We start from the raw sequence: 20,116 nt of genomic DNA, 5'->3' as shown, positions 1-20,116 counted from the left end.
TGTCTGTCACAGTTACCGACCTGCTGCACAATCCCCTAGTCGACTCTCAAGTGTTGGGAAAAGCCCTGCACTACCATAACAGAAGGGCTGGGAGTGACACAGACTTGGCGAAATTGCGTCAAGCTGAACCGCCGTGCGAGTACGTCTTTACACGTTTCTACATCATTACGCATCCCATATAGTAGCTAACATATACATTAATGCCAACTCTGACTCTGATGACATGATATGATGCCTTAATGGACTTATATGTGCACCTTCAGGCCATCTCCCACCCACTCTAATACATCCATCCAGTTCCCTCCCAGTCCCACCATTAAACAAGTCAGGAGCAAAACGATGCCTCAACGTTCTCTGCAGTGACACGCTGTCAGGCCAATCGCACTCCCGCAGCATACATGCCTATGGAAGGAGACAGCCCCTCCCTCTGCAACTGCCCCCACAAAAGAGGCAACAAACACAACACACAACGTGATGCTTCGCTGCAACTGACAAGTGCCTCTCTCACGCTTTGACGCGGTACGCATTCCAGATGCACCTGTAGATGCCTCCGACTGCATTGAAACACAAAGCACAGCGGTGACTCTGCAATACGTATTTACAGTGAACCCCCACCTAGGCGTGCATATTCACAAATTCACATTTTCTTCTGTGGAACCTATCCTAGAGCTATTCCCTGAAATACTCACCTATTCACATATTTTTGCTTTCTGTAACACCCTAAGCCGCCACAAGATTAGCTCTGGCTAATATGAATGCAGTGATTGGTGTCAAGGAAGTATGTGGAAGTGATAGAGCTCAACTGTTCTAAGATCTTTCTATGTCAGGGAGGAGTTAAGCTTAGCCAGGGTTGTTACCGGAAGTTCCAGGGAGTCTTCGCTGCATGTGAGTGTTTTTGCTCTGCTTAGTGGCTATTAAAAAGATCAGGCTAGCAAACTACAGAGGTCTCATGAATTGCTTGACATTTACTATTTTTACAGATTGCAAAGGCCAAAGGCACGTGCACTTCCGGTGCATTTTTTCAAAACCAATTCATCTGATAGACATTTATTTTTAAGGGTAATGTTGTAAAAATGAATTTAAAATTATATTAAAGTGTTTTGGCGGCACGGTGTACGACTGGTTAGCACACCTGCCTCACAGTTCTGAGGACCGGGGTCCAAATCCGGTCTCGCCTGTGTGGAGTTTGCATGTTCTCCCCATGGCTGCGTGGGGTTTCTCCAGATATTCCTGTTTCCTTCCATATCCCAAAAACATGCATGTTAGGTTGATTGAAGACTCTAAATTGCCCATAGGTGTGAATGTGAGTGTGACTGCTTGTTTGTTCATATGTGCCCTGCGATTGGCTGGCGACCGGTTCAGGGTGTAGCGCGCCTCTCGCCCGCAGTTAGCTGTGATAGGCTCCAGCATACCCGCGACCCTTGTGAGGTTAAGCGGTGTAGAAAATGGATGGATTAAAGGGTTTGGGGGTGGTGGTTTGAGGTATATTTATGGTTTAAATTATTAATATAGGCAATTAAACATTTTGGAGGGGCACCAATTACTTTTTTTTCACTATTTGCAGCAGCTCTCAGTCCCCATCCTCTGCGAATAGCGGGGGCTTACAAAATATTGAATACAGATGAGTCATTTCGTTGCATAATTAATAAGTGTACAGAAACTCGGGCATTGGACCATCAGGCTCTAGTCTCACATTCAAACAGACTCGTGGGTGTGGCTGGAATGAGCTTGTGGGGCAGATATGATTGAGCCCTATGAACTCCACCTGGCCACAAATGGCTGACCAGAGAAACAAACCCAGGAAAGTCCGTTGATCTATGGTGCTGTGCTTTGGTTGCTGGTAAGGGCTTTGCAAACATTTTGGGACCACGGACCCCTTACAGATGAGAATTTTGAGAACCACGGGTCCGGGTGATTCACAACGTTGCCCACGCCTGTCTGTACTGGCTCATTCGTACAATATGGCTAATAAGACCATAAGAGAGAATACTCTAGTACATACACTACTTCAATGGTTGGTATCCCAACATTTTCTTCAAATTAATGCACCACAGAAACCATGAGAGCAGATCGGATTACTGCTCAACATTCGGACGTCGGACAATAAAGGGCCAATTAATCTCCCCTGCGGTGGCGACGAGTACAGCTGGGAGGCATAGGAAGGGTTCAAAAGTGCACAGCGCTTCCTAAACTCCCTCCTGTAAGACGGTAATTGGGAAGTCATGAACTGAGGATGCTGCAGCCTTCCAAGAAGTCAGAAGCCATCAGGTATTTATAGGAGCTTAATGGCAGTGTCTAGGTGTAGCCCTAGTCTAGCACTCTGATCCTGGCTCCATCACCTCTGTTCCAACGTGACTCACAGTGGGAATCATTTACCACATCCTTTTCAGATTATTTTTCCCGGAACCACCATGTGTGGTCCAGGTTTGATACGCGGTCCCCCGAGAGGTTGCTTTGGTTTTAGTTGAACATATAACTGCCCACCCTGCGCCGGACTCCCACACAAACAGCCAAGCTATAGCACTTCATTTCATTTGATTTCATCAGCAGCTTACCAACAATTATGTGCTGCCTTGAAACCCCACTTCAAATTCTCCGCAACATCAAAAAGAGAATCTGTTGATTTTGAAGCAAATGTTTCACTAGTGGTTGGTGTTCTTCGCTGCAAAATGGAATTACCTAGTTTGACTAAAGGCTTGAATTGGAGAATAGAATGGCACACAAACTTTGTCAAATTACCCTGACGATGCGAAAACCATCGTTTGAATGTGATTGTATTGTTGAAAGCGTCTGGATTCGCTTTCAAAAAGATTTATGTAACAATTCCAAAGGGTTTCATACAAAGTAGGCCTTCATTAAGCATTCACACACACCACTAACATTTACAAAATATGGTTGCAAGGGCCAACATAACTGTTTGCATTGCAAACAGGACTAGAAGCACATCAGAGTGAAACCATTTCCACTTCCTGTTTGTTTGGTCCCTGTAGCACCCACAAGTGACCACGTGCCGGGTCAGCTATCGCGGCCGTTCGCGCATTAGGGCAGTCCGCTTTAAACGTCTTAGCTAATCCCCCCCGTCATTACCTGCAGTAGGCCCCTTGTCTGGACTGTGGCCTGAAATAGTCCACCACTACCAGCTTCAAACCCCTTCATTTGCAGTTGCATAAATAGCAAGTTACTTAAACTCAAGTGGCCTGCACGGTTTAAGGAGTTACCTGCTCAGTCAGGAGGTGGAGCATAGTAGGACTAAAGTCTATCTGGAGACGTGCCTTAGCGGAGTTCACTTTAATGGAGCAGGATTAAAGTGTCAATCAGGCGCTTGTTGTCTCGACTCTCCAGCGGTGACTGAGTTTAGCGGTTATGCAACTCACAACAAGTTTCCTCAAAAAGGCAAATCCCCCTCCGAAGGAGGGAGAGAAAAGAAATGAACGGACACACGGTATGATTAGATTGTTTGCGTGACAGGCCGAAGATGTAGTAATAGGACGTGACAGCTCCAGGGGATAAATTTAGCAATAGGCATATGAATACATGTTCAATGATGAGATTAGAGAGGAGAGGAGGCGGCCATCACTAAATCCCGCTTTGTAGCGAAGGATCTCCTACAAACCCAGATATCATGTCAAGTGTTTGACAGGAATCCCAACAGCCCGACAAAGCGCCCACAGACCGGCCTTCACCGTGTACGTTCTCACGCATCGCCATGGAAATGCGACTCCATTCATATGCAAATGCGACAAGCGAGGCCTCGAGATCTCTGCTCGGGAAGGTGAGCGATCTTTCGCAGGCCCTTCCTCTTGTCTGCTCAAATGGTCACAGTGAGGGGCGAAGAGGCGAGGCGGCGAGCAGAGGCTGATAACACGGGCATATGTCCGGGGGTGGGAGATGTATGCGAAGGGGGGCGGGACGCGAGTGGATGGGGAGGGGTGGGGTCACTATAGGCTCCCGGCCAGATAGACGGCGGTGGATGCGGTGTGCTCCATGTGCTCGGTTCTCATCATCCTTTTGAATATTTACACTGTGGGCAGCTGACCTAGTGATCCCTCTTACAAGTGCGGACTCTCATTCGCTTCAAGAGGCCAACATAATAGCACCTACTCCAATGGTGATACGTAAAACACTCCCAATAACGTGACGTGCGCATCACTGCCAGTAAGAGAGGTACAGTCCAAAGGCCTCAAGATACCTCATGGGACTAATTACTGGTCACCAAGGCAACCGTGTGTATACCTTAGCAGGCCAAAAAGGTATGTTCCAAATGTTTTAGGGCACAGGTGTGAAACTCAAGGCCCAGGGGCCAGATCTAGCACGCCACATCATTTTATGTGGCCCGCGAATGCAACTGTGTGTCGTCTTTGTGTTTCTTGCTAAAATACCAAAATTGCAAATTGCCTTAACCTTGAATAACTTTGAGATATTGCATTTTATGTTACCAATCCCCCTTTTAAAATAAATTGAATCATAGTTGAACCCTATCATTTTTCTAATTATGTCTGATTTCAAAACTATCCATCCATCCATTTTCTGAGCCGCTTCTCCTCTCACTTGGGTCGCGGGGGTGCTGGAGCTCATCCCAGCTATCATCGAGCAGGAGGCGGGGTACACCCTGAGCTGGTTGCCACCCAATCGCGGGATTTAAAAACTAGTTATCCATGAATTTGTTTCACAGTTGTAACGGCCTTCTGAGGGAAACCATAACTCCGTGGGGGGGGGGGGGGGGGGGGGAAGAGCTGCTTGAGGGGTAGAAAAGAAAATATAAAATATGAGATCCATTGTAACCCTAAAAATACAACAGCTTGCCTGAAGCATGCTTTTGTAGCTTTTACATTTGATTCTTTGACAATTTTTTTTTGTCCTGGATTTGTTCCTTAGATCCCCAATTACTGGCCCTGAGTTACTTTATAGATTATACCTTTTGGGACATGAGTTGACTCCTATTGCAACCTTATTTAATGAAGGCACAAAGACTAAGATCCTTGGCATCTCACAAGTGACAAGGGTACGAAAATACTGTAGTATATATTGTACCTTGAAAAGTACCACAGTATGCACTCCTTTGGTACTCCGGACACTTTAATGTAGAAATCTTCCATACTTGGATGCGTTTTTGGTCCTAGAAGTTGGCCTAATTCATGCAGACATGACAAAAATGCACCCCTATTGTCTTCATTTAGAGCTTTGAGGTGTCTTTTTTTTTTTTTTAAGGATTTGAGGTCCTAATCTAATATCTTCATTATCAGGCAATGAGGCAATGTCACTTACAAAAACAGACATGTCTGTCTTCGAGATCCTCAATTCAAAAGTGTCAAGCGTACACCCCACTGGCAAATCACTGCCTACCCCTTTAGGTGCACTAATTGACTTTCTCTACTTAAAGCGATAGGCAAGCCATAAAAAGGGGATGCTCCGTGCACGACTACCGACTGCCAGGCTCGTTCCACGCACGCTGCAAGTGGCTCCTCTCCGGTCTTAACTCAATCTGCCACCGATGATCTATTAGAATGATTGGCGGCCCTAATGAACCGGGACGAGCCCACGCGTGGTGCCGTCTCTGCTCCGCTCACACCTCTCCCCACGTTGGTTGGCGGAAGCCTAACAAAGGCTTCGTGAATGGTGTGAAGTGTGTGGTTGCTACTGTATCGCGGGCGGCTTACCTTCCACCCGGCCGAGCTGTTGCTGTCGCCTTTATCCTTGAAATAGGGCACGTAACGGACCATCCAGTCGTAGATCTGCGACAGCGTGAGCCTCTTCTCCGGGGTGCTCTCGATGGCGCGGGTGATGAGGTCCGCGTACGACTGGTTCCCCCACGCGTTCCGCCGCGACGACTTCGCTTTGCGCAACGGTCCGCTGGCGTCCAGGCACGGGTGCGTGGCGCCGGCCGGATGCTTGAGCTCGCCCGGCGCGCCGCCCGCCAGCACCCCGGCTCGGCACGCCGGCACGTCCTCCGGCTCCACCTTGATGCCGGCCAGCGGGAGCCCCCCGGTGACCTCGGGGAAGTCCTCCGGGCATGGCAGCGGCCAGGTGCACGAGCGAGGCCGGCTTTGCGGCTCGAAATCCGAATCAACCTGATGAGCGTCCAGTTCGTCGTCCTCCATCATCAACATTTGCGTGGAAAGTGGGAGAAATCAAACCTGCGGGGCTGTCGTGGAGCGGGGTGGGGGAGACATCCACGTTATTATTTTGATTTAGTTTTGATTGATTGCTTCTTCTTTTTTCTCCCCACCGTGCGTGTCTCGCTGGATCACTTCACGCCGAAATGCTCACGCGGCTATTAAACTTACGGCGTGGATCAATGAGGGAGGGGGGGTCGGCGGCATAGACGGATCATGATGAATCCAATCACAGCAGCGGGAGCAGCATCGAGTGTAAGGACAGCAGCAGCAATAAAAGTAACAACACCTGTTCGTCCATTTTACCCCAAAATCTTCAATAAAATGTCCCTCTTTTTAATCATCACATCGGAGATGCCGGGATTGATTCTCCTCCGGTAGCGGCGGCGGCAGCAACAGATGATATTCGAGATGCGTGCGCAGCTTCAACAGTCGATAAATCCAGCGAGGAGACACCGGGAAGGTACGGAGAAAGACAGGAAAGGATCACCCGGGGCAGGGGGGGCGACGCGCCGTGACCGTGGCACGAATTATTCAATCTTTCCGATGAAGCAAGTCGGCGGGCGCGCAAGTGTCTGCAATTCTAATAAAGAGGCGTGACGAAGCGGTGGATTCCCAAGGAACAACAAAAAAAGAAGGACAAAAATAAAGCAGTCCACTTGCCAGCTTGAATGAAGAAAAATAATTTGGTATTTTTTTTGTTTTTTTTTTAAATGTCAATGAAATGCTCTCCTCTTGCTCAGATGGCACACATGTTCTCCGAGAAGGCGAGGATGTGACGCGCGCGCCGTGGCTGTGGAGTGCAAGGGTAGAAATGCTGCCAATTGTGGAGTGCGCTCAACAAATCAATACACTCCCCATCGCGATCGCATTGAGACCCCCCCAACTCTCCCCTCCTTCCCTCTCTCGCCTCGTCCTTCAATTTGAGGCTGCACAATCCTTCAATCAAAAAAAAAAAAAAAAAAGCAGCCTGGTGAGTGAGTGAGCGTTCTAGCGCAACGTCGCTTTGTGTGCCAGATTCCACGCCCAGTCGTGATTGAAAAAAATAAATAAATAAATACAAACTAACACGAGAGGTGGAATTTGTGCACAATTGCACTCATACATGGACAAGCAAATAGAAAAGAAGATACAATGCAGTGAGGGGATTTGCGCCTATGTGCGTGACTGCATGCGTGTGTCCGGGCTGAGTGTGGAGCGTTCATGTCCTCCACAGGGGAGTGGAGAGCGCGCAGGTTTCACCTCATCTGATTAGTTGGCGGCTATACCCCAGTGAGTGTAATTTTCTATGGCGATTAGACAGATTTAGCTCAGATTAAGAGAGATTATAGGTAACACTAGATTTTTAATCCGGAAGAAGTGAGTTGAAATGGGGTCTTTAACCAAATTAAATGTCCACGACACACGCCCCTGTGGGGAAATAAAACACTTGATGAGAAATCCAGTGGCAATAATCAGGCTCTCTGCAGGGTGAGATGCTGCTTGGTTGACCGAGGGGCTTTACCCCTCCCCTAAATCCCATCATCGGGCACCCTGGGCGGCTACTGCCACAGGTGCTCCAGTCTGATTGGCCGATGAGCACCCACATGAATACAGGCAATGTTTTGGGGCGGTCACATTAAAGCACTGTTGAGCCACTGGGAAAATGAAAAGCAAACTCATCAGAGAAAAAAAGCCCTTACATCCTTATGATATACTCATAATATTATATTATATATCTAAAAAATAAACATCATATTATGTGAATAAGTTTGTAGTGTTGCAAGAATTAACGCCAGCATGTTACAAGAATATACAACCCCAATTCCAATGAAGTTGGGACGTTGTGTTAAACAGAAATAAAAACAGAATACAATGATTTGCAAATCATGTTCAACCTATATTTAATTGAATACACTACAAAGACACGATATTTAATGTTCAAACTGACCAACTTGATTGTTTTTAGCAAATAATCATTAATTTTGAATTTTATGGCTGCAACACGTTCTAAAAAAGATCCCATCATCAACAGGCGTCAAAAAAGACTGTGAAAGTTGAGGAATGCTCATCAAAGATCTGTTTGGAACATCCCACAGGTGAACAGGCTAATTGGGAACAGGTGGGTGCCATGATTGGGTATAAAAGGAGCTTCCCTGAATTGCTCAGTCATTCACAAGCAAAGATGGGGCGAGGTTCAGCTCTTTGTGAACAAGTGTGTGAGAGAATAGTCGAACAGTTTAAGGAAAATGTTCCTTAACGTACAATTGCAAGGAAATGTAGGGATTTCATCATCTACCGTCGATAATATCATCAAAAGGTTCAGAGAATCTGGAGAAATCTCTGCATGTAAGCGGCAAGGCAGAAAACCAACATTGAATGCCCGTGACCTTCGATCCCTAAGGCGGCACTGCATCAAAAACCGACATCAATGTGTAAAGGATATCACCACATGGGCTCAGGAACACATCAGAAAACCAATGTCAGTAAATACAGTTCGGTGCTACATCCGCAAGTGCAACTTGAAACTCTACTATGCAAAGCAAAAGCCATTTATCAACAACACCCAGAAATGCCGCCGGCTTCTCTGGGCCCGAGCTCATCTAAGACGGACTGATGCAAAGCGTTGTGTGGTCCGACGAGGCCACATTTCAAATTTATTTTGGAATTTGTGGACGTCGTGTCCTCCGGGCCAAAGAAGAAAATAACCATCCGGACTGTTATGGCCGCAAAGTTCAAAAGCCAGCATCTGTGATGGTATGGGGCTGTGTTAGTGTCAATGGCATGGGTAACTTACACATCTGTGAAGGCACCATTCATGCTGAAAGGTACATACAGGTTTTGGAGAAACATATGCTGCCATCCAAGCAACGTCTTTTTCATGGACACCCCTGCTTATTTCAGCAAGACAATGCCAAGCCACATTCTGCACGTTACAACAGCATAGCTTCGTAGTAAAAGAGTGCGGGTAGTAGACTGGCCTGCCTGCAGTCCAGACCTGTCTCCCATTGAAAATGTGTGGCGCATTATGAAGCGTAAAATACGACAACGGAGACCCCGGACTGTTGAACAGCTGAAGCTGTACATCAAGCAAGAATGGGAAAAGTTTCCACCTACAAAGCTTCAACAATTAGTGTCCGCAGTTCCCAAACGTTTATTGAATGATGTTAAAAGAAAAGGTGATGTAACACAGTGGTAAACCCTGTACCAGCTTTGTTTTCCCCCATAAAATTCTAAGTTAATGATTATTTGCTAAAAACAATAAAGTTTATCAGTTTGAACATTGAATATCTTGTCTTTGTAGTGTATTCAATGAAATATAGGTTGAACATAATTTGCAAATCATTGTATTCTGTTTTTATTTATGTTTCACACAACATCCCAACTTCATTGGAATTGGGGTTGTATATAATAGTTGTGAAGTTACTTCAAAGTAGCAGTCTTACGAGAACAGCCATAATGTTAGAAAAATAGTCATGAAGCTAGGAAAATATGAGTAATAATTCTACAAGCCAACTGTAACTTTGTAGTTACAAGAAAAAAGTCATAGCAGTAATGTTACGTGGGCAAAGATGTAATCATAAAAGAATATAGTCATGAATTAGGCACAATATTGTGATAACAGTCGTAAAGTTATGAAAAAAAAGTGCTCGTGTTACAAGAATAAAGCCATAACAGCCATTACAAAAATAAAGTTGTTCATGAATGATAGTAGATGTAAAGTTATGATGTTACAAAAAATGACAAGAATGTTACAAGAAATTACATTCACAATACCAAAAAAAATACTAGTATTATGAAAATGAAATCAATTTAGTAGAATAGTTGTAAAGTTGCAAAAAACAAAAAAAAGTTGCAAGGTAAAGAGATCAAAATAGAGAATAAAGCTGTAATATTATGTGGAATGAAGTCAGACTGGTAAAAGATAACCCATAATATTACGCTAAGGTTACCATAGTAGTTGTGAAGTTACGAGAAATAATTTAGTCATGATAGCAGCCTAAAGTTATAATGATTCAAGACTCAGGCTGTAATGTTACGGGAAGAGTCAAAGTTACAAGAAAAAGTTGTCATGTTATGAGAATAAACTCATAATGTTATGGGAAAATTGTTGTGATATTATGACAGTCATACTGTTAAATAAATAAAAATTTCAGTGCCATGATTCCCAATAAGCTTTCCGAGAGATCATCAGGTTTGCCGCAGGAAATTATCCAATTTCACTTAACTGGTCCAAAAAATATTAATTTACAAATAATGTACATTTGTCCATCTATCGATGCCAAAGATGTATAGCAAATAAATGCTCTTCCATTAAATGGCAAGAACGTACATAATTGACCTTTGTATCCACTTTTTTGACATTTTTGTTTGGTGATGTGCTGTGAGATTTTTGTCATGTAAAAAATGTCGTGGCTCAATGAAGGTTGGGAAACACAGTGCGCGTGAATTTAAGTGCAAACGTAATTCTGATATTAATATTATTCTATTTATGGCCCTAATACTCCTCTGTAGCTTTTCACCTTTAAGCACCCAGAAAAATTGGCCCGGGCTATTTTGCAGTCTGCCACGCAATTCATGCACACTCACACCTGTTATGTTGGTACTTGCTGCAGGGAAACATATTACTTATTCATGAACTTTACAGCCAGACCCATTTTCACACACACTGCCACCACAAAGTTACGTGTACCTAAACACCAATATGCGTATAAAAACTCACGTCAGTTTTGACTGATACTATCGTGAATTTAAGATGTTTATTATTGTTGTAGTTTGTTATGTTATATACATAATGAGAGCCGTGTCTAATATTTAAGTTGACTACTTATTAGAGATGGGGTACATATCAGTCGCAACCCTGCGCTCCAAAGTCTCAGCATTATCATCTTTGTAAAGGCACAATTTTTGATGGTGCTCCTGCCTTAGACACCATTGGATTGTGCAAGTCTAACTCGTCAAGGTAAGTGTCGGTGGATGCCTGGTGTGAATCCTTTATAAAGATTTCCAGGTGCGCTGATTTACTATCACAATGCGGATGGTCCAATGGATTGTTAGTTAGGTCATTTCCACAATAAGATGGGTATTTTTTTGTTATTGTTGTTGTTATTGATTACATGCATTTTGGAATTGGGCATGAGAACTATTTTTGGTCCCTTAAGATTTTCAAGAAAACCAGGTAGGCCAGGAGCAGGCTGGAGACAGAATATTATTTTGCTCATGTCATTTGACCCCTCCTTGAGCCGTCACCTTGTCGTGGTGGAGGGGTTTGTGTGTCCCACTGATCCTAGGAGCTAAGTTGTCTGGGGCTTTATGCCCCTGGCAGGGTCACCCATGACAAACAGGTCCTAGGTGAGGGACCAGACAAAGCACGGCTCAAAGACCCCTAATGATGACGACAAACAATGGACTTCGTTTTCCCTTGCCCGGACGCGGGTCACCGGGGCCCCCCACTGGAGCCAGGCCTGGTGTGGGGCTCGAAGGCGAGCACCTGGTGGCCGGGCCTGCACCCATGGGGCCCGGCCGGGCACAGCCCGAAAGGGTAACGTGGGCCCCCCTTCCCATGGGCTCACCACCTGTGGGAGGGGCCATAGGGGTCGGGTGCAGTGTGAGCTGGGCGGTGGCCGAAGGCGGGGACCTTGGCGATCCGATCCCCGGCTACAGAAGCTGGCTCTAGGGACGTGGAATGTCACCTCTCTGGCAGGGAAGGAGCCCGAGCTGGTGTGTGAGGTCGAGAAGTTCCGACTAGATATAGTCGGACTCGCCTCCACACACAGCTTGGGCTCTGGTAACAGTCCTCTCGAGAGGGGTTGGACTCTCTTCCACTCTGGAGTTGCCCACGGTGAGAGGCGCCGAGCAGGTGTGGGTATACTTATTGCCCCCCGGCTCGGCACCTGTACGTTGGGGTTCACCCCGGTGGACGAGAGGGTAGCCTCCCTCCGCCTTCGGGTGGGGGGACGGGTCCTGACTATTGTTTGTGCCTATGCACCAAACAGCAGTTCAGAGTACCCACCCTTTTTGGAGTCCTTGGAGGAGCAGTGTGGTTTTCGTCCTGGCCGTGGAACAGTGGACCAGCTCTACACCCTCGGCAGGGTACTTGAGGGTGCATGGGAGTTCGCCCAACCAGTCTACATGTGTTTTGTGGACTTGGAGAAGGCGTTCGACCGTGTCCCTCGGGGAGTCCTGTGGAGGGTGCTTCAGGAGTATGGGGTACCGAACCCCCTGATACGGGCTGTTCGGTCCCTGTACGACCGGAGTCAGAGTTTCTGTTGGCTTCATCAAGCCGTGATCTCCAACTCTCGCTGGAGCACTTCGCATCAGTGTGTGAAGCGGCTGGGATGAGAATCAGCGCTTCAAAATCAGAGACCATGGTCCTCAGTCGGAAAAGGGTGGCGTGCCCTCTCCAGGTCGGGGATGAGATCCTACCCCAAGTGGAGGAGTTCAAGTATCTTGGGGTCTTGTTCACGAGTGAGGGAAGTATGGAACGGGAGATCGACAGGCGGATCGGTGCAGCGTCTGCAGTGATGCAGACTTAGTATCGGTCCGTTGTGGTAAAGAAGGAGCTAACCTGAAAGGCGAAGCTCTCAATTTACCGGTCAATCTATGTTCCTACACTCACCTATGGTCACAAGCTGTGGGTCGAGAATGAAGTTGTAAAGTTACTTGGATTAAGTCATAAAGTTACAAGGATAAAGATACAAATTTGCAATATTACAAGATTAAAGACATCACAAAACAAGAATAATGTAGTAGGCTACTATTACAAGAAATAATGCAGCCCTGCGGAGGGACAAGCAGTGCAAACCGTAGGCCGGTCCCAAGCCGGGATAAATGCAGAGGGTTGTGTCAGGAAAGGGCTTAAAACTTTGCCCAACAAATATGAGCGTTCATCCAAAGAATTCCATACCAGATCGGTCGTGGCCCGAGTTAACAACGTCTGCCACCGGCCCCGTTAACCTGCAAAAATAAAGTCAGACGACAATGAAATAAATCATGTAATGAGAATAGTATAAAGTAGTCACAAGTAGTTGTAGTGTTACAAGAATAAAGTGGCAAAGTTACAAGAATAAAGTCAATGTAGCAAGGATAAAGTTAAAGGGTTATAGTACGACTTGTTGATTTGGCATGCGACTGTCATTGTGTTTTCATAAAAACACATTTGAACAGTCTTTTGTGTCAACGAAATGGACGTTCTAAAATACCTTTGTAAATGTGCCTTAGCCTTCCTGTGAAATCAGGACTCGAACGCGCAACCGGAGGGCAGAGGGTTGAGTGGGTGTGTCGTGTTGTGCGTGAGGGTGGGAGCAGCTGCGGCAAGGCCTCGACTGCACATTTTAGTTTATGTGAAGCATTTTCCGAGCGCCACGCTAGCCACATCAGAACCAGCGTTTTGCGTGTGTGTGTGTGTGTGTCTGCCAATGTGCCTTCTGCATGCAAAGCGTGCACTTCAAAGTGGCACAATACAGCAAGAACATACCTTATGTCAGACAGACACTTGAGCCAATACGTTGGATGTTTTAAGCAACAACCTCAGGCTCGCCAGCACTGCCTGGATAATTTCACCTGAAGGGGCTGAGCAGAGTTGTCTTGTTCAGACAGGTAAGAATGAGTGATAAGAGCCAAAAATCAGGTCAGTCAGGGAACTGAGTCAGAAACCAAGACGACCAAAACCGTGAGAGTTTAAAAAAAAAAAAAAAAAAACTACATTGTCCCCATACCAGACATTCCACAGCCATCGTGGCTAGCTGTGTGCGGCTGATCCTGGAACAGCGCGTTCCTCGCAGCAGTAATCACCTCGCCTGGCCACAAGCGAGGAAGCTGCAGCTTCGGTGCCTGTCAATTAGCACCCTGGAAAAAGGGCTCTGGAATTTATTCACATAAGGCTCAGGGACATGTTTTTCCTCCCCCCAAAAAAAGCAAAGCTCACCCTGGTTTCTTTCACTACAGCAGACCCTAGCAGCCTCATAATGTTGTGTAATATCTGCAAACCTACCCACTGAGACTGCAACAACAGAACACTGAAGAAGCCACAAGACCACTCTTGGGAGTTTGATGCATGTCTAGAAGCCGAAGACCCCCCTCCTTCCCTTTCCCTATCCACCGTGGTTTCTCCCTTCCCAGCACAAAAGGCACACTCTGTAACAAGCATATGGACTCCCAATGACACAGGAAGGAGACGGCTCCAATCCAACAGTTGAAGACGTTCCTTCGAAGGTGAAGCTGGATTTCGTCCCCTCGCGGCGCTGGCCCAACACCGTCTGACTTAAAGACTTCCTGCCCCGAGCGTGATCCCCTGTCCAACGTGGCATCTTGTCATCCATGCTGCCAACTCCGAGACAACAAAGACAATGGCTGCCAAGACTTTTAATTAAGACCGTAGTGAAATGGAAAGAAAAAGCCTGTTTCTCAGGTCTAACAAAATGTGATTAATTATCACTGTCGGCCTTAGCCAATTAATTATATTTAATAGGTAAAAAAAAAAAGGGTGGGGTGGGGGGGAAGCAAGTGGTCAAAAAGAGTCAATCCAAACCCTTTCATTGCTATCCTCGCCAGCATAATTGTATAAAGATTCAAAATTTAACTGATAGGCACCATCGGGTAGTGCGTTTGATATCATAAAAATGTTACATTTTCTGTGTTCATTCACTAATAATAACTATATAAAGGCTTTAACAAATCCACAGTAAACCAGAAATACATTGTTTTATCTCACTGAATGAACATCTCTATTTTCTCATGCTTTAGTTTTTTTCAAGCCCTTCATCAAAGCAAATCAATAAAACACAGATTGCAGTTATTAAAACAAAATGTGAACATGTTATAAATAAACTTGCAATCTGGCAGAAAGGTTTCAGCATTGGCCGGATGGTTTTAATGTCAGTGTAACCCAATGAAAAATTATATTATGTATTAATTTTAATAGTATATCCAACAGGTTACAAACTTTATTGTCGCTATAGTTCTGAAGATGTAGTGTAGCCCTGGCTGCATTTACAAGAATTACGACAACAGCAGTGTCACAAGTTACTACGATGGTAACATCCATCCTTCCATTCTCAATACCGCTTATCCTGTTCAGGGTGACCCTGACGGAGCACTGGAGCCTATCCCAGCTGACTTTGCGTGAAAGGCAGACTACATCCTGAACTGGTCGCATGGTACATATAGACAAGGACAACCATTTGCACTCACATTCACACCGTCACTGAGCGGGAACTGAACCCACGCTGCCCACACCAAAGTCAGGAGAATGTACCACTACACCATCAGTGAGTGATGGGAACATCGTAAAGGCAAATACTGGACACGTGCATGGTATTAAACCTAAAGAGTTGGCCAACATTACACAGCCTTATCAATATTGTGGCATGCCCGTATTGACAGAGTGGCACTCGACTATTCAGAGTTCCTTCAAATAAAGCATGCAGCACATATTGCCTCTGGCAGGGAGTTGAAGGCCTCACTTGTGCATGTCAGTGGTTGGCTACATCCACAATAGCCGAGTAGGCCCGATGCCAAGACACTGATTAGCCCGGCAACGCCTCCGTTCTCCAGGCGATGTGAAGTGGAGGTGCAGTGGGAGTGCGGCTCATCACCAAAGAGCACTGTGCTAAACACAAGTTTAAGTGGAAGAAAGCCAGGAAACTGTAGAGTACCCATGCCGGACATAGAAAGCCTTCGGCAAGGAGGCATCTGCCTCTTTAATACATAATTCAGTCTGAGCTGAAACATCGCGCTTTGGTCCCTCAGCTTGTTGGAAAACATCCACCAGATGATCTAGAATCACTGGCCATAATCTTGATGCATTCACATCTTTTTGGCTTCAAACACCACCACAATGTATTTGAAATGACCAAAATGGGACAAATAACAATCATAAATCAAAGTTTCACTGCTTAATACTTGATTGCAAATCCTTTGCAGTCAATTAAAGCCTAAAGTCTAGAATGGCTAAATATCACCAGATGCTGTATTTCATCCCTGGTGATGCTGTGCCACACCTCTGCTGCAACTGTCTCCAGTTCCTGCTTGTTCTTGGGGCATTTTCCCTTCCGTTTTGTCTTCAGCAAGTGAAATGGATGCTTAATCGGATTCAAGTCAGGTGATTGACTTGGCCATTGCCAATCTTTTTTTTTTGCTTTTGCATTTTGGTTCGAGTCATTGTCCATCTGTAAATTGACTGTCTGTTGTACTAGAGCGGCTCCAACTACCGTAGACAAATTCCTTGTGTGTTTTGGACATACGTGGCAAATAAAGATGATTCTGATTCTGATCTGCACTGTAAAGCATCGTCCAATGAGTTCTGAAGGATTTGGGTGAATATGAGCAGATAATATTGCCCAAAACATTTCTCTCAGCAGTCACATCATCAATAAATACAAGCGAACCAATTCCATTTGCAGCCAGAAATGCCCACGCCATGACACTACCACCGCCATGCTTCACTCAAAAACAGGAAGGCCCGATTAGAGTTTATCAAACATATCTAAAACATCCTACGGAAAGATGGGACAAAGATCAACTTGTACTCGAGTAATGGGAAGAGAAGAGTATGGAGAAGGAAAAGAACTGCTCATAATCCAAAACATATCACCTCATTAGTGAAGCACATCTTGTTCATTTAATTTCAAATCCATTGTGGTGGTGTTTAGCCAAACAGATGAGAATTGTGTTGATGTCCCAATATTTATGGGCCTGACAGTATAACTACTAAAAGACACCATATAGTGTATGGGGTATGGCATACACTAACTCAAGAAACAATTCTGTCAGCACTGTCAGAGAAACAGTGGTTGACTTCCAAGTTGTTCAAATTTCCAACACTAACCCCATTTTCCCATAGTAAATCATGTTAATTAGTGAATTAATTCAAAGTGATTAGTTTGCTCCAGACTTAAAATGTTTCCATCATAAAAGTTATTCACTAAACAGGTGATTTTTCAAGAAACATATTAACACACTGAACAACGCAGTCAAACGCAACGGAAGTTGACCAACGCAAAAAATTACAATTGGCAACTCACACAATTGAATGTTGCACATCTAACAACACTCTGCTACGGAAAAACTGCAACCCTGTATCCGATTTAAGGCTTCACATACAGTATACTGTACTGTAGAATTGTTTTCATTGAACCACAAAAACATGGCGTGATTATCGAGGAAAAAGAAGATTGCGACTGTTGGCAATGATCGATTATTGACAGCACCCATGCATTTCGGGTGAAAACTCTTCATGCTTTGCTTTCGAGCCATGGGTACATTATGAAACTATATATAGCTAAGCATTATTGTAAAACACGAGAGAGAGAGCGAGAATTGGTATGACTTGGCTGCGTCTGGCTGGGTCTCACTTACGCTTAGCACCCAGTAACACATTTTTTTTGTGTGGATGCTCAAAAGCATTTTTGAGTCGCTGTTTAATTGGTTACTCATGACAACTAGTTCCCTGTACACTGCATGTTAGTTCAGTGGGGTTCAGCCTAAAAGGTTAACTGTATAATAAAACTAAAATAAATCAAAACCCATTTAAGAATCCTGACAGGTGTTTGCAGTGCTGCACTGCCATCTAGTGGAATTAAGTCACGTTTACGATAGCATCTTCTTAGAAATATTTGTGTTACTAATATTTAATCAACCACATTGCTCATAATGTACTGAGCTGCCAGACAGTTTTCTATGTTGCAGTAAGTTAAATTCTGAGTTGTACGACTATCATCACACACAAAGAACACATAAAAAGCCAAAGAAAAGGTAAAACCCACGAGGAATTAATCCTCTTGATGGTCACTGACGTAAAGTTTCATGAAATTTGCAGATGAGGTAAACACAGTGGCGAAATTTGCAATGATGTAACATTTTTTTTTATTTAACATTTTTGTTTGACTTGGTTGCACTCCAAACTTTTTCCTGAGGTTCCGCTGTATGTAGAAGAAATTTAATTACAGATACAAGTAACATATGGCGAAATTAGCTCTCTGTATTAACCCCATTCATGAGTAACAGTAGATCAACATAATATATAGCTGTATATTTATTTTCATGCCCATAGTTTGCAGTAGTCTCGAACTGCACTGCATCCTACTGAGAGGTCTTATTTAATCACAAGAGAACACCTCCGGCTCAGTAGGATGCAGTTGGAAGCTCCTGTACTGCATCTCATTAGATTGGAGTGGATTAGCTACTTTTGCGGCCAGTGAATGCATACACCAAGATGTTGAAAGGGCAGCGAATGTGTGTTTGGCGAACACACCATCCCACATTTCCACCTCAGCGAATTTGCCCTCATCACATGTGATTTGCAGGTAGGTCAACTCGTACAGACAGACGTCGGCCCCAAGCGCTCCCTCCTGACACGCAACACGGTCCCTTTACATCGCAAATGCATCTTCCTGGAGGGATATTATTAGAGGCACTCATGTCTTATTGCCTCGCATTATTATGGAAACTGACAGGATGTGCATTAGTTACTTCAGTCGCCGCGCTGCAGATTGGCCATAATGTTGACACACTGGCGTAGAGGCCAATTTGGAGCACAGCGTGAAGTGGGAAGAACCTGAGGCGGCTGTGGCGCTTTCATGTGTAATAGTTCCAAGCTCAAGTTCCCATGAAAGAGGCACTAATGGGTTAACAGTAGAAATGAGCGGGAGAGAGAAAATCAATGCTTTTGTTGAGGGGAAGAAAGAAAGCCTTTCACAGGTCTATGTATCATTAAGCAATTGAGGAAGCTAATTAGAGTGTGGTGGGAGAGAGATGTGCAGATCTCGCAGCTAATTATTTCCATGGCAACCAAAACCTCCTGTAGATGATCTGTGGCGGTGAGTCAAGCAGAGCAATTAGGAGGCAAACCGCATCGAGGACCAACAGTGACCCCTAGTGTATGCAGAGGGACATGTTAATTATAAACTGAAGTGAACGCCTATATTATTAGCATGACAAAATGCCCTACCAGATTGCTTGAGCAGTTGCAGATCATGCATTTGGTGCCTGGGCCTTCAGTTGAGACTGAAGCCACCTTTTAACACTACCATTATGACGTCACAATTATAGAAAGCATCAGTACTATCCAAAAAAAAAAACAATATAACAGCACATAACTGTGCCATGTACATCATATGTTGGAGTTCTATAATTCAATATTTATCTAGTATTACAAAAATAGACAAATACAATTCATACACACGAGATGCTGATTATAAAATGTATTAATGCGTGCAGATCACTGCAGACGTGTTTTGCTAGTTTTGCTCAGACCAACCAGAGGATGAAAAATGCTAAAGTCATTGAGGGCCAGTTTGCTGCACCCAAGAGGAGAGATTTGCAATCTGATTGGTTAAAGAAACAGTCCTATTGCTAAAATAGTTTAAGTTACATAAGCCGGCACAACCGATTCCAAAGTCCCAGGGCTGATTAGATTGACATGGCATCACGTAGAGGCTGAAATCTGATTGGACAAAATAATCTGAACTTCCCTGTGTACTGAAAGTACAGCAGACGAGAGAAACGCTACGAAACGAATTGACTGTTGGGGATAAATTAACAATTTTGTGAAAAAAATATTGGAATTTAGTTTGTAAATGTAAATCAGTGCTTCTGCTAGTGTTTAGGCCAGGAGAGAAGGCCTTCTGGACCTGACCCTCCACCATTGTGCTTCAGTTGTTTTTGCTTCATTCTGTGGTAATCAAATGGCAAAATTATTTAAAATATCAAAAGCTTCATCAAGGTGACAATGAAGTGTAGGTTGATACAATTTGTTGTTTGACATTTTAACTACTACTGACATTTGGCTACTAGGTCCACCACATTGGGGACAGTCTGATAAAAACTCCCATGGTCTTGATCCTCAATACTTGGACTTGTAAAGAAATACACTTGTCAAAATGATTACTCTCTATCAAGAGAATGATCAAAAATCTTTAATATATGCCAGCAATGCATAGTGGCATGCAGGACAGTAAAATCCCATTAGATGGCAGAAGGTACAATAAACTATCTATCCACCTGTTGCTATTCATAAAACAGAA

At 44.6% G+C, this 20,116-nt stretch overlaps 1 protein-coding gene across 1 annotated transcript in view; it reads right to left on the bottom strand.

The window, feature by feature from the left end:
- The window catches only part of LOC133401348 (forkhead box protein O6-like), a 60,824-nt gene extending 53,955 nt beyond the window's left edge, over positions 1-6,869 (bottom strand). Inside the window, exon 1 of the mRNA XM_061674240.1 lies at positions 5,658-6,869. Coding sequence (XP_061530224.1) covers positions 5,658-6,107 — 450 coding nt within the window. The 5' untranslated portion in view covers positions 6,108-6,869. The remainder of the gene's footprint in view (positions 1-5,657) is intronic.
- Between the last annotated feature and the right edge of the window lie 13,247 nt (positions 6,870-20,116).

The sequence above is a fragment of the Phycodurus eques genome, chromosome 4 (genome assembly GCF_024500275.1).
Source record: "Phycodurus eques isolate BA_2022a chromosome 4, UOR_Pequ_1.1, whole genome shotgun sequence".
In the NCBI taxonomy this organism is placed as follows: domain Eukaryota; kingdom Metazoa; phylum Chordata; class Actinopteri; order Syngnathiformes; family Syngnathidae; genus Phycodurus; species Phycodurus eques.
The sequence above is the reverse complement of the archived record's forward strand: the minus strand, read 5'-3'. Positions and strand labels throughout refer to the sequence as shown.